The sequence below is a fragment of the Lotus japonicus genome, chromosome 2 (assembly GCF_012489685.1).
Source record: "Lotus japonicus ecotype B-129 chromosome 2, LjGifu_v1.2".
NCBI classification, from domain to species: domain Eukaryota; kingdom Viridiplantae; phylum Streptophyta; class Magnoliopsida; order Fabales; family Fabaceae; genus Lotus; species Lotus japonicus.
Genome location: NC_080042.1, coordinates 81,180,323 through 81,196,196, shown reverse-complemented (window position 1 = coordinate 81,196,196; position 15,874 = coordinate 81,180,323). Strand labels below are relative to the sequence as shown.

The 15,874-nt window shown below is 34.8% G+C and overlaps 1 protein-coding gene across 1 annotated transcript; it reads right to left on the bottom strand.

Moving 5' to 3' along the window:
* Nucleotides 1-14,140: 14,140 nt before the first annotated feature.
* LOC130737105 (inactive poly [ADP-ribose] polymerase RCD1-like) lies at nt 14,141-14,886 on the bottom strand. The gene is made up of 2 exons (XM_057588875.1): nt 14,238-14,886; nt 14,141-14,151 (listed from the first exon to the last, which is right to left on the bottom strand). The coding sequence occupies exons 1-2, from the start codon at nt 14,884-14,886 to the stop codon at nt 14,141-14,143; spliced, it is 660 nt and encodes a 219-aa protein (XP_057444858.1).
* Nucleotides 14,887-15,874: the final 988 nt, after the last annotated feature.

The window sequence follows — 15,874 nt, the reverse complement described above, 5'->3', positions numbered from 1 at the left end:
GGGTTCTAATTGTCAGTGTCAGCTCACTCACGTGCTGGAACCTTCAGATTAGCTTCATCCCATCTTGGCTAGGGATGTGTTAGCCTTATAGCTTTTCTTTATCTTGTTTTAATTTTCCGATGTACAAAAAAAAATATATGAGACGGATGTGGTTTACATGCCAAGAAACCACACAAGTCCATTATGAAAATAAAGAAATCTGCAAGGGTGATGGGCCAAGTTCTCAAGCCCAAATAGACAAGTCAAAATGATTCTCTTACTTATTTTTTTGTGTAGACAAAATGAAATCTTCGTTATGTTTAATTTTTAACAAATTTCCTTTTTTTTAAGCATTTTTTTAAATAATTTTTTTTGTAACATACGGAAGAAATATTACATTTTTTTAATGAAACATAGTCATAATTTATATTTTTTCATAATTTTAAAAATTATTTATTTTTTCAGGTCAAATATTGAAAGAAAGTACATAAAGATACTAAGATAACACACTTTAGTATCTATTTAATTTTTTTTACCAAAGACTGAGGATTCTGATGGCGTGCAGACAGGGGAAAGAAGGGCCTTAATCGTGAGTTGAAGGTAGGCGTGGTGTATAAATGTTCAGAAGAGGTTGTCCTTCAATGATTAATTAAGAAGTTGAGGCTCGTAAAGATGCTTAACGAGTCTCCGTCGGTTTTGGTTTTGAGTGGTAGGCTGAGCAGATTATTTTTCCTTTCATGCGGCTTATGTTATTTTTTTGAGCTTTTTCTCAAGTTTCATATTAATAATATATTTAGCTTTCAAAAACAATCTATTTAACTACATTTCTTATTTTAAATTTACAACGTAAATTATATTCAAAATAAAAAGTAATAATGATTTATAATTTTAATTAAAATATTTTTTCAGTGTATTGCACACATATTGCACGAGTTAAAATACTAGTTTTAATATTATTATAAGAGTAAATTAGGAAATTGAATCTGAGATACTTTTTCCACGTGTGTTTTTTTTTTTTGAAAGTAAACCTGAACTTGAACTGAAAAAAAGGGACACCTTCTCTTACTCTCCTTTGGAGTGGTGTTTGGATGCCTTATTTTGCTTTAGGCAAGGTTTGTGCTAAGGGACCCCCCCTATTTGTTAGTTTTGTGTGCGGAGAGACTTGTTGATAAGACCATTTCTTTTGAAGTTGAGCAGCATTCATGGATTCCCATCTATATTTCTAGAAACGGTCTTGCGTTTCTCATTTATTCTTTGCAGATGACATGTTGTTGTTCTCAAAGGCAAAGGTTTCACAAGCTCATGTGATTCAAGGTGTCCTTCGTGTGTTCTACTTGGCTTTGATGTTTGAAGTGAATGTGGAGAAATTAGCTTTGGCCTCAGCTCTTTCATATGTTCTATTGCTTTTACGTCTAATCTTGAGAAGTAGTAGGGTTTTCCACTTTTTCATCGCTTCCAGTTTGTCGTGGATAGAATGGTCGATGCCTAGTTTCTTAGAAATGCAGGTGGGATTACTCATATTAATTCAGTTATCCTTACCATGTCATGAAAGTGCACTAGCATCCTAAAACTCCTTACTTCTAAATGTGGCATATTTCTCTCTTGGTGGAATTACTAATGCGCAACTGATGAAAGGATATTTAATGAAGAGGTTTTCCTCAACTTACTACTATCAAATCCCTTTCAAGACTCAATCGTAGTATAGTATCGGGTTTTGTCGTCTCCACAGGGATTGTGTTGCTACGTATTAATTTCACCAGCTAAACATTGTTTGAACAGTTTAAACATAATATGTGTTTTATTTAAATTGAGGAAAAACTATAATTAAAGCGATAAAAGAAGTTTCACGGAGGCAAACAAAGAAGAAAATGTATTTGGAAAATGAGTTCATTGATTTACAACTTATTCTCAACCAATATACTCTTATAAGATGAACTTAACATTTAAGATGCCGATAAGAGTTATTCACCTACTAATTTCTTAGCTAAGTGAATCTACCAATTAAGAACCTAGCCTTAATTCCTTAAGTCCTAGTGATCATAAAGGAGCATTATAGCACATACATACTCGATAAGACATTCCCAAGCTCTGTTCCTAACCTAAGAAGTTCATGTCCTAGTGGATAGAATCTCTGACTGTCACTCAAGAAATCCTAATAGTTCCTACTAGATAATCATATCCTAGAGAGGTGAGTATCCCGACTAGTCACTCGGTTTAGACCTCTTTTCCAACTCATGATATTCATACCTAAGAGTTAATGTCTCCTATTGTCACCTAGAAAACCTCAACCCTACCTAAGACATGTCTTTCTTAAGATGACTGATGCAAGAGTGGTTTCTCTCATTAACTAAACTCACACCAACTTTTCAATTGTCATGCAAATCCTAAAAATCATCTTATTGGTAAAAGATACATGAACGCGCAAAGAGAATCAATAACCTAAGACATAGGAATTTTTCCCCTTTCTATGAACTAAGCCTACATCAATTCATATCAATTTTCCAATCTATTTATGAATTAATATAAACTCTTTAGAACACCAATTAACCAATTGAAGCATTAATCATAGAGAGAAACACCAAATAATGAAAATTCATACTTATAATTGCATAAAAGTATATTGAACAAGAAAGAAAATCAAATAAAGTCATCCCAAATACTAAAAGATAGTCAAAACAATAAAATAGGTAAAAAGAAAAGCAAAACCCAAAATAGAACGGAGTCATGGACATCCGGAGAAGCTGTCACCTCCTCCATGGCCCTGACACCGGCCCTCAAGGGCCTAGCCTTCCTCTCCACCAAGAAATTGCCTCCAAGTCTTCCAAAGGTTTTTTATTTGATTTTGGAGAAAAGAAAAATGAAAAAGATCCCAAAAAGTATGTCAAAAACGGAATTTATAGTAATTTTTTCGTTCTGGTCCGTCAGGTTCTTTCGCGGCGGTTTGATTTTCGCTACATTAAACAGCAGGTGAAATCTGGTGCTATTGCAGCGGTTTCGTCCGTTGGGAAAGATGCCAGGTACGAATTTCTCCTTATTTCTTGGATTTTTTCTATTTTTCTCCACATCACCTCCTAAAATAAAGCAAATAAAAATATATAAGAGATAAAAATAAGATAACACCTTAAAATAAACTTATCTCATCCTAAATTAAAGTAAATAAATCCTAATAATAATTAAATAGAATATAAAGCTAATTTAAATCCTAATAAAATCTAGAAAAATAATATAAAATGTAGAAAAATACTAAAACTAAATAAAAATATTAAAATGCATGAAATAAGCCTAAAGTGTCCTAAAATGACTAAAATATCTTAATTAATATATTAAAATGCAAGCAAATAAACTAGAAAAATAGCCTTAAATCCCGGGTCATCAGCAACCCAAGTTGATTTTTGTTTATGATCCTTTTTTGCAAGATGTAAGACCCAAGATTTTAGAATTAAATAAATAATTAATTTCCAACTCACGCATAGGATTATGTGTAAGCGTGAGAGGAACTTGACTCGTGTCTAATGTTTGGATTAGCGTTATGAAGAAGAAAGTTCAGGAAATGGTTAAGAATAGTTATATAGTCGCTATAGGTTATAACACGAGCTTTATTCACTTCCGCCTTAGGGCGAAAGCGTTAGTAAAAGGCTAATCCGCTCTTAAAGCACTGTAGAAGCGGAATTCAAAAATATTCAGAGGATTATAAGAATTTCTCTTATTCCTTTCCCCGACAAGCGTTTCGATACGAAACCCTGGAATGTACGAACGTCCGATTCTAGTTCTCGGAGGTTTGCCGAAACTAAAGCCCTGATAGCTCAAGGAACCTAGAATAAACGGTTGATGAAGACTTTTTCTATTCGGAGCTTCAAACGAAGATTCCACACGCATACACCCATTTCCTTCGATGTTTCTAATCTTTCTTCAGAAGGAAGTTTTCTCTTCCGACATCTACTACAAAAAGCAACTTTTCGGGTTAAACCGATTAACACCGTTAGCGAGTCGTTTGCTTAAATTCCAAGAAACCTGTTTCGAGTTCTGGAATTCTGTCGTCAGAACCTATCTTAGAATTCACAGTGGAATGCGCAGGAAAAATCAGAATCTCGAAATTTTCATTTTCCCGCATTTTCCATCACCTATAAATAGGTGGAAAAAAATAAAAAACTCCACCATTGCCATTGTTGAAGCCGCGAGCTTGGAGGAGAAGGGAGGAGAAAAGATTTTCGTCATTTCTTGCCTGATCGTCTCACTGACAGTTGCTATACGCGCCTCGAGGTACTGATGCTTTTCCTTACCTCTGATCATAAATTCTGTCGCTTTTCTCTATGTCTTTCTGTGCTCAAAGTTTTGAGCTTTTTGTAAAACTGTCCAAATAACTCGATCTCTCTATCTAAACTTATTCTCTGCGTGCCCAAGAGCATGTTTAGCGGATTACATTTCACCGAATCTCGCCGAATTGCCGCCGAGTTTCAATTCTGCTTGAAAAACCCATTTTTGACCAAAGCTTCGCCCTTTAGACTTAAAACTCTCGACTGAGCTTAGCGCTAGTAGGATTAGTCGTCACAATCGTCGTTGATGTCGACCCCATCTAATTTGTTTTTCGAAATTCTGATTTTGAGTTTCCGAGCTAAAAATCTTGACCAAAATACCCTTGTTCTAGTTTTCAATCCGATAATTTTTCTAAGAGTTTCCCTGGCCTAGATATCGCCTAAGAATACCTAGGAATTAAATTAGATCGTAGAAAAAGTTCGGAAACCCTATTTTTGAGAGTGGCCGAAACCTATTTGTTAGGGTACCGTGTACAAAAATAATTTTTGGGTCTCTATGACCTGAGCTATAGCGTAGCTCTTTCGATTGTCGAAATTTTGGCTCTGGTTTCGTGTCATTCCGAGTTCTGTAGCTCGAGTTATGCTCGTTTTAGCGAACGAAGTCTCCGTTGTCCATTCGTGCCCAAATGTGAACTCTGAAGCTTTAAAAGCTTTCTTTACGATTTCGATTAGTATTATTAGATCGTGTTGCTCCTAGTGAGGCTTGTATTGATGATTGTGTTTCCTTGTTCTAGGTTCACAACTTCCATGCACAACTTCTACTCACGAAGGTAAGGGTAACTCAGTTTTAGAGCGTCTTTGAGTCTTGCATGTTTAAATCGCCCCGCATGCGTTTGAGATGAAGATGTTTATATTGATTGGCAGATGATTATGATTAATATGTTGAACAGGGAAAATGTTTTCTAGAGGCTTTGGCCGAGTGAACTTATTGAGACATGTGTCTCTGTTTTCTGAGAGGCTTCGGCCGTTTACTGGTTTCTGTCACTACTGCTTTCTAGGGGATAAGACATGGTTATTGTTGATACCTTGATTGTTGTTATGTTGAAATAGTGAGCTGAGTTAGTATGCATTTTGATGAGACGTATGTTTGTTGATAATATGAATAACATGTGATTATGTTGAATTGATTATTGAATTTGAGATTGTTGTTTGAGTGACCACTGAGTTGGATGAGATGTTTTAGTTTGCTTGAAGTGGCGATGAGGTGGGTTTGTCCCACGGAATTGTCCCGTCTTTCGAGGCGTTATAAAGTGGCAATGAGGTGGGTGTGGTCCCGCGGGATTGTCCCATCTTTCGAGATGTTCTAAAGTGGCGATGAGGTGGGTGTGATCCCACGCGATTGTCCCGTCCGTAGTGGCGCTAAGTGGAGATGAGGTGGGTGTGGTCCCGCGTGATTGTCCCGTCTTGCGAGACGTTATCAAGTGGTAGTAGAGTGGATATTTTCACATGACTATCCCGTCCTTCGAGGCGTTACTTAGTGACAGTGGAGTGGATATTTTCACAGGACTGTCCCGTCTTGCGAGACGTTTTCAAGTGGTAGTGGAGTGGATATTTCACATGACTATCCCGTCTTTCGAGACGTTACTTAGTGGTAGTGGAGTGAATATTTTCACATGACTATCCTGTCCTTCGAGGCGTTACTTAGTGACAGTGGAATGGATATTTTCGCAGAACTGTCCCATCTTTCGAGACGTTATCAAGTGGTAGTGGAGTGGATATTTTCACATGACTATCCCGCCCTTCGAGGCGTTACTTAGTGATAATGGAGTGTATATTTTCACAGGACTGTCCCGTCTTGCGAGACGTTATTGTTTGATTGATATTGTTGAGGATTGTCGATACCTGATTTGATTTATATTGTTGAGGATTATTGATATCTGATTTGTTGTTATATTGTTGAGGATTATTGATATCTGATTTGATGTTATATTGTTGAGGATTATTGATATCTGATTGTATGTTATATTGTTGAGGATTATTGATATCTGATTTATTGTTATATTGTTGAGGATTATTGATATCTGATTTGTCGTTATATTGTTAAGGATTATTGATATCTGATTTGATGTTATATTGTTGAAGTTATTGTTATCTGAATTAACCTATGCTGTTAAGTTATTGATTTATGATTTAGTTTATGTTGTTAAGTTTTGTTGGTATCTGTTTTAAAACCATATCGTTGATTTTGCTGATATGTTTAATTCTGTTAAATATATGATTCAATTTCATGATCGATAGGATGAGTTGTCATCTATCCTGAGTTAAATTGGTAGCTTACTTACCATGGCATGTATTAGATTTGAATAACATGCTTTTCTCTTTATTATGTGGTAATTGCATGGAGTTAACCCTTTCTATTTGCTACTTGTTGTTTGGGCGCTTAACGCTATTAGGCGATGGAGAGCCTTCCGCTGAAGTTTAGCTGTTCGAGTTGGAGACCGTGACCGTGGGCGGTCGAGTAAAGGTGGATGAAGCAGTTGCTTCTCCATTTTGGTGGACTATGTCTGAGTTTCTTCCTCCATCTGAAAACTCTGTTGTTTAAACCTTATTTTCGCCACTTGTCTAAGTGAGCGTACTTATTTTGGAACCCCGTTTATGGTGTTGTGAACTACTCTAGGTATTATTATGTAGGGAAACAGGTTATTTAAATAAATTTATGAGATGTTTCCAACCTTTTAGCTGAAGTGTTTAGTTGCTTTTCAGAAAAAAATTCCCTTGGATTTTAGGGATTTCAGAATAGTCCTTAGACTTTGTTAGGTTACTAATGTGATTCCTCAGTTGAGAAATAGAAATTGGGGCGTTACACAAGACATAAAGGCTTGGAACACTAGCCTTATATTTCCCATGTTTCTGATTAGTTTGTTGAAATGATATTTTGTCCATTCCCCTCTCGGTTCGGAGAGTCCAAGATGTTTTATGTCTGGTTTGCCACCTACGGAGCTTCCATGTGCCTTTATGTTTTGTGGCATTTGTGCAAAGACGTGTTACCCGTGAGGACTATTTTACATCTTCGCGGCCTGGTGGCAAATTCTATTTGCCCAACTTTTGCTGGTGTTGAGGAAACCATCCTTCATGCACTTGTCTCTTTTCCTTGAAGCTTCGGTGATATGACATTGCAAATTTTTGCTACTGTCATCCCTCCGGAAAGTTGAATCGACACAAATGGTTTTGAGGGCACACGTGCAGCAGACTTCTACGCCTCTTCCTCCATGGTCCAAGAGTCCAATGGTATGGGCAAAGGTCAACATAGATGCAACTTTCATTGATGGAAGATGTGCGAGTTATGGGATGGCAGTGCATGACGAAAATGGAGCTCTTTTGGCCGCAACATCTTCCTTTTGTGGTTAAGTTGTCGAGGTATTGTGTTTAAGGTGGGCAAAGAACATTTGCCATGGCCTGGGTTTTTTTAGAGTTTTATTTGAGACAGATTGTCAAATTCCCCGTGAAAGTCAAGAATCAACCCTCCTTCCCATTTCCATACTATTGTAAGGGATTGTTGACTTAGCTCTAGTGCATTTCTTGAGATTTATGTTTTCTTTGTTAGGAGAAAGTGTAAGTAACCAATTGATTTATATCTTAGACTATCTACTCTTATCTTAATAATGTTTGGATAACGGAAGGACCTTTTGAGCTTGGAGCTTTACCGGCTCAAAACCTTAATAATGTTCTAGTTTCATCTTTAATAATTTCAGTTTCTCACCTTAAAAATAAAAGAAGAACTATTTGGTAAGTGTAGAATTCAATAAATAACATGTTTTAAAATGTCATAGATGTATATTTTTTCTAATGAGAATTATAGTTTTTCCAAGAGACATGCTACAAATTCTTTATTTCTTAGTTGGTCGAGCAAAGTATAGTCTCTCATATTTGATATGTTTTAAGTTTGAGCTTCACTACTTTGATGTGAGATAAATCATACATGTATGTCTATTGTAAATGTTATTTGGATCTTACGGTTAAGGTTTTCCTATCTTGAATTGAAACATCATCTCTCACCCTACTTTTATTAACCAACAAATGTCTCCTATGTTATTGAATGAAAATTTAATAAAAGGATCAATTTTTTGTCAAAAAAGTTAGAGGACTTAAATCAAGCTACAAAATGTGGGAGACCAAAACCACTCAAACATCATGCTAGGGGACTTAAAGTATAATTAAGCATAAATGTTTCAACAAATTGATTATATAATTTTCAAATTAATTTATTAAAACAGCAAAAATGCTGTTTTTTTAGTACCACTGAAAAGGTAGCTCAGATTCTTTGTTCCAGCGTCGCCACCATTCCAATTCCGATGGCTCTCCTTTCCTCCGCCACACACCGCATCCCTTTCCTCTTCTCCCAAAACCCTAATCCTAAACCCTTCTCTGCCTCCTCTCTTCATTTATGATAGCACCTTTGCAAGTGTACAAAGTTGCCCGTAGTAATAAGTTATCGATCCCTCGAGGATTGTGATTCAATACTAATTATATTAACTTATAGTATTTAGATTATGAAAATAAAAACCAATTTTAAGGATTTTGAAGATTGTAACAATCACTAATAAAAAGTAAAAGCGAAAATCAAATAGTTTATGAAATCAGATGAGAAAGATAGTACTTGGATCCTGTTTCACATATTCGGCTTATGCCTTTATTCTAACAATGTTCATATGAATTTAATAAACTCCTCTACGGCGATTTAGCCTATGTTCTAAGATGTTGATAACTCACACGCCCTAGACTTTCAATTCAATTACTAAGTCTGTTTTACGAGCACCTAGACCAGGGAATTGAAGATTAAGTTCTATTTAAAATAGCCAACGCAATTAGGTTCTACTCTTGAATCAAGCAGTAGGAACGCCTAATCTAATTGTTTCCTTGTTTCTCTAATTCCTAATCAACTTCCGTTCTCATAAGAATCAGTAAATTACTCGCATGGATTCAAGTATAATCAAGATAAATTGAAACAACTACGTAGATTAATAAATAAAATTCATATGAAGCAAAGATTCGAATCAAAACATAATCCTAAAAAGGATCCGCATCCCAAGTACTAAAAGAAGTTTAGCCAAGCATGACCATAATCAAGAATTAAAGAGAAAGAAAATAGCACCTAAAATCTCCAGGAGAAACCTTGCAAAAGCTCTCAAAACCCTAAGAAGTCTGTGCTCAATTCCAATCACCAAAAACCTCCTAAAAAATAAAATAACGTTCAATATATATATATGATCCTCCCTCGTTATCTCCCTTCTGTTTCTTTAATTATTTCCGTCTGCAATCACTGACTCTTTATTCAAACCAATCACAAAAGGAATTTGTCACGTGTCAAGTTCTGGTTGGACCAAGGTTTAAATGGTGGAATCTAGTGCTTCTCGCACAACAGTCTTACGCTGGGCCTGTGCCAAGATCGCGCCACATGGCGTGGAGGGAAACATCAGCCAACAATTTCCTGCATGTGTATGGGAGCTCACGTGGACCACCAGCACCGGATCAGATCATTTTTCCTGATTTCTTCTTTTCTTTTTATTCCGAAAATCCTAAATAAAATAACAAGATAAATCAAAATCAAATACTAAAAAGATAATAATTCAAAAATAAACAACTTAAATCCTAACTAAATCTATAATTTAAAAAGTACTAATTAATGATAAGATAAAAACTACTAAAATCTACTAAATCATAATAAAAAATCCTAAAATCCTAAAATAATTAAAAATCCGAAAATTACTTAAAAATATCATAAAAACTAATTAAAACTCAGAAAATAAATTAAAAATAAAATAAAAGACCCACAAAAATACCCTTATATCCCCGGGTCAACAATTTACAACCCTCTCTTTCTCCCCACACTCTCAGATTCCCTTCATCGCCTCCGCCGCCGGCGACGCCGACAAGGCCTCCGCCAATATCTCCAATGAGTGGGGCAAAAGCTCCAGCCTGAGCCTGAGCCCGAAGCATCGTCAACCCCGAAGCTTCCCGATGTGGTCCCTCCCAAGGATGAGGACGAATGGGGAGGAGTAGCAACGAGAGCAGGCACCGGTGGCTACGTCGACGTCGGTGGCTACGTCGACGCCGGTAATGGAACTCCAGCTACTCCTACCGAAGCTCCGATGGTGACCTCTATGGGCTGAAGCGGGCTCTGGTAGACACTGTGTTCGGGACTAAGCTCGGGTTTCGAAAACTTAAAAAGGACTTTTTAGAGAGTGCTTATTTATAAAATAATTTATTAAAAAATAAACTTTTTGACACACAACCTCTCATTCATTTTTTGAACTCAACTTCTCATTCATTAATCATGAATAAAGACGGTACATCATTCATTAAAAAATTAAACTTAAAAAAAAGTAATTTATAAATAATCATCATGAGATATATTTTAAAATTTATATCGAATTATTACATTGAAAAAATAAATTAATATGACGTTCTATAAAGTAATTATTTAAAATAAAATTTCATAAAAATTAATTAAAATTACAAAGAACTTCACTCATAATAACTATTTAAGAAATATTTAGAAATGTATCTCAAGTTATTATATACATTGCATACATAAACTAAATCATTACTAATTTAGTATATTAAAAATCATATTAATTTAAAACATTTATAATATATTTTTTATGACATTTAACTTTTTTTTTTTGGTGTTAATTGAGGTTTTCTCATATGTTTATAATCGTGAGACTAATCATCCGCCCTACTATCAGCGCAATAAGTGGCAATAGGCTGACCAAAGAGTCTTCATGACATTTTTCTTTCTACTTTTTTATATTTTAAATAAAATATATTCAATATTATGATAAAAAATTTAATGGTAGTAAAACTATTATTTAATGCTAGATATGTTTTTCAAATGAATTTTTTTGAATTAATTTCATTATAATTATAGTTAAAATTTTTTAGTGAATTAAGTACATTATTAAATAGACTCAATGAGCTTCAAAATAATTTTAATTTTTTTGAAAATCCAAATATTATTGATGATAGTAGAAGGGGTCACAAACCTAGTACATGGACTAACCAACCTGCTAAATCAACAATTGTGTGAGATAACATAAATAAGCCTAAGTAGGCGAAAAGATTAGATTCCTATCCTATAACCATTACAAGAGAAACTGAAGTTGTTGCAAGCCTAATTGCGCCACAAACAACATTGCACAAGAGAAACTCCAAAGTCCTTTTGACTAACCCTCAAGTAGATAAAAATTTCATGCGATCAAAGCCACTCATTTGGCATTAATTGTAGAGGTTCCTATTGGGGGCCTTCATATGAATTTCAACATACAACATGCAAGTCCAATAGAAAGTGCACTCATTTTGAAGACATGAGATACAAAACAAATACTACTAATGAAGTTCCACGTATAAATAAATGATAGTAAAAGGTAACGGAAAAACAATTTGCCTATGATAATACAATTACAATTTAATTGTAAGGATGGGTTGGAGTACTCCTTATATTCCCTTTAATGCATTACTTTAACTTATCAAAAAGATATAAAAAAATAAACAATTTAATTTTGACTGTCAAACAAAAAGTTGACAATAGTTAGTAGTGCAAAGTTCTCCAGCTTCTCATAGATAGTCAGTCTCACACTTCATTCTGATTTGAGTCTTCCAATTCAGCATTTTATGGTAGCTGCAAGCAGCCCATTAAACATTTAAGAAACATATGCACATAACAGAAGACCGCACATAAGATATCACAATTTATTTCTTAAACAAATAAAAATGATAGCATAATACTTAACAGGTATTCATTTTTAAAAAAAGAAAAATAATAATACTTAACAAGTATTTCCCTCAAAATATACAACCACATCGGAAGGCATTCACAAGCATAAGAATTCAAAGTCAAATTAAATCTTTAGGAAAACATAGAAGAGATTTTGTACCCGGAATTGAAAACTTGTTATTGTAGCTCTCAATAGATTATCTCAGACTATCAACCTCAACTCCTTCACAAAATCATCACGAGAAATATGCTTTGCCTGGACCATAACGACTGACATATTAGAAAGATCTCATTAATGAAGATAGACATGTAAAATTCATAGCTATTTTATATACCTTGTATAGTTCGTAATGTGCCTTGATAAGACTCATATCACTAGGAGGAGCCTTGTCAATGATAGCAGAAACAAGTATGGAAAAGGGTAGCCAAGGAGATGTTGGAACTTTTTTGGTGCTTGCAACCCCATTAGTAGCTATTCCCTAAGGTGTGTTCCACAATAAAAAAAAAAGTTATTCAAATATGCATTAATTAAAGCTGAACATTGTTGGAGTTAAACCTAGAAGAAAATTATAAAAAAGAGAAAACTCCTACAAGTTTTACATGAACACTTGAAGATGTTTATCAAGCAACCAACCTCACATTACACAAAAGATGGAACAAAATTAGTTAGTAAAACAGTTGCGAGTTAAAGAGCTACATTCCTTACGAATGATCAGAAGAATTAGATGTACCAAATCATAGAGAATAAATGTTTAATGATCATATGCTTAAAAGATGGCAGTACATTTGTTAGTTCCACGGTGGAACTTCACCAATGAATTCTTCCACAAAATAAAGGTATATCGAACTAACTACTTATATTTTTTTATAATAAAACAACAACGTCGGATAAATTTAAACTGGAAAAATCATATTTAAAATACAAGGTAAAATCATACTTAAATGAAAACAACGGTTAAAAATCCATAACAACATTGCCTTAACATAGAAAACTTTGAAAAACAAAAGATAGAAAACTCATATAAAGTAACTTACATTATCCACTAAAGAGTTTGATAGGTCACTAGAACCATAACTAGCCGAATTGGACCCAGAGGAATTAGCACCAAAGTCATTATTCACTACCAGAGTTCCACAAAAATGACCTGCAACAAAGCAGCATGTATTAGTGATCAAGAAGAAACTTTTTCTTGAAAGGAATAACACTAAATAGAAGGTTGGTTATTTCATTGAAACATAGTGAAGCCATCAATTGTTAAATATAAGAGATCTCAACCACAACGAGATAACAATTTATGGATGAAACCCTATTTTCTAATATCAAAATATTCTATTAACTTTCCATCCAAATGGAAACAATTGATCATAAATATCAATTAGTTTGTCTTTGATAAACCCACATGTGGTACTAATTGTATAATATCAACTTTTACAACTTATTTCTGCAAGGAAGACATATGTCAATAGCAAACAGACAAAAAAAGGAAATAAAAAAAATTGAGGTACAATGTATTTTACCTTCAGCATCCCCAGAGACCTTAAAACTAATAACAAATTCTGGATAAATATGAGTGTTTATATTCATATTCCGTACAACATAGTATCTTGGGCATTTGATGTCATCCACTCCAGTATCATATTCAGGGTTGCTGGGTTGAAACTGACTAGTAGCGGTGCCAATGTCCGGACGAAGAACTTCCATGTTCCCCATTATTAGGTGACAAAAAATCAAATGACGAACACCATTTTCGTCAATATCACAATAACGAGCACTGCAAGCATGGAAAATTTTAATCTTATTGTTAGCATTTAAATTTTTTTTATTATCAAAGTTGGTCATTTGAAAACTAACCTGACATAAGGGCAAGTAACAGATGAAAGATGAATACCAACACCGTATGAGCATTTGGTTGCACGTAGTCTACAATGCCCAAGTCCACATTTCATCATTGTAGATAATTCTCCTTTAGAAAAGGGAAGCCAAGCATATCGAACATTTGCATCCCCATGTAATTCTTTTGTGATTTTTACTTGAGTCGAGAATAGCTCCATCCGTTGTTGCATTGATGCACCTGAACAACGGTATGCCTCCACTATCTCGAAATCAATATTGCCAAAACTACTCATTCCATTAAGGAATATCTTATGTACACAATCCAAATCCAATTTTCCTTGTACATATTCAGCATAAGGAACTGAACCTACTTTATTATGCAGAATGGATTCACCAACATTTTGACAACTCAATCCTATCATCCTTATTCCAATTTCCACTTGAGTATCCTTAACTAACACGTTGGGATCCTCACTACACTCCCTCAACTCAGATTCATCATCCCCATTCACTTCAATTTTTATACATAAGTTCATACCCTCACGTTCGCATAAGTTATAAGATTTACCATCAAAAGCAACACAAGCTTCAGGGAAAAAGCAGCTCCCTGCCTCATCAATCCATGCTATTGGTTGTTGCAAACCAGTTTGCAAGTCCACCTGACACATTTGTAAAAAATCTAGTACAAGTTCACGTCCATTTAACTCTATTTCCACCGCTGCATTTTTTATTTCAAAATCATTCTTAACCAAGTTAACAACATCTCTAGGATAATCCAACCATTCGCAATTATTGTAGAACATCACACGTTTAGGTCTTCCACTATTCTTATAGTTCAAATAACACTTAAGAAAGGATTGTCCACTAAGAGAACCAACAATTGTCCTTTTGCTTTCATAATCTTCCAACCTCATTTTTTCGACAGCCTTGCTTGTGGGTGATGCAAGTGATGGTTGTTGATACAGTGTTGGACGTGAAGCTCGCCTTAGATGTGCAACACAACCAGTAGCTTGCTTCTGCTTCAATTCAACTCTTGCTTCCATTTACCTATACTGGATGAATATCTATAAACATACACAAATATAAAGCTCAGATGTAGCAAGCAAATAGAGCTGTGAGCCTTGAGCCGGTTTAAAGGCATTGTGGCGCGCAACAATAGTGTAGAAAATTAATCACATCAAGATTAAGAATATCACACAATCCTTGTATGTTAAAGCTTACGCCAGTGGAATAAGACTAACAAACCGACTATTGAGAATATTTGAACTAAATCATGTATAAAGTTGACATAATACATAATGAGTAGTCAATTAATAAAAGCAATCCCGTATGACTAAGCAAGTATCTGAAACACTCTTGCATGGATAAAATATTGCAAAAGTATCTCCAAAAATATTTGAAAACATAATGTCCAAAAAGAGTACTTAATACATCTAAGTTTTATGTTAACTTTAATTTTACTTTAAGGACTCATTCGGGCCAGGATATATGATAAGAGAGTTGGATAAGGAGAAGGGATAAAAAAAAAACATGTTCTAACAAACTAACAAAGTGAGCTCAAGATTTAAAAAAATGAAACAGACACCAAACTTTTGCAAACACACAAGAAATCACTCAAAGAATGGAAAGAGAATGAAATGTGAAAAAAATGATAGAAAACTTCGAAGTTGTACATACCTGAGCCTCGAAACACAACAAACAACACGCAGAATGCACCTTGAAACCTTACAAGTTGCACCACTGATTTTCTCTCTTATAAGGATTGTTTGAAATTTTCCATCAAATTGGGGGAGCACAGCGCCGCACAGGGTCTTATTTATAAAAAAACAAAAAACAAAATGTAAGGAGGGGATATCAATGAATTAGCAGGATCTGGAAGCACCGAGCGAGGCTGAAAAGGTAGATAGTTGATGCTTGAAAAGGAAGAAGGTCGATGGAGGTCTATGGCTCAGCTAACAGTTTAAGGAAAAGCTTCTTGTTATGAGAACAAAAGATCGGAATGGTTTCAAAATTAATATGATTGGACAACAA

What these genes read in the sequence shown, in the direction of transcription:
- LOC130737105 (XM_057588875.1), bottom strand. Translation starts at nt 14,886, where the DNA reads ATGGAAGCAAGAGTTGAATTGAAGCAGAAGCAAGCTACTGGTTGTGTT.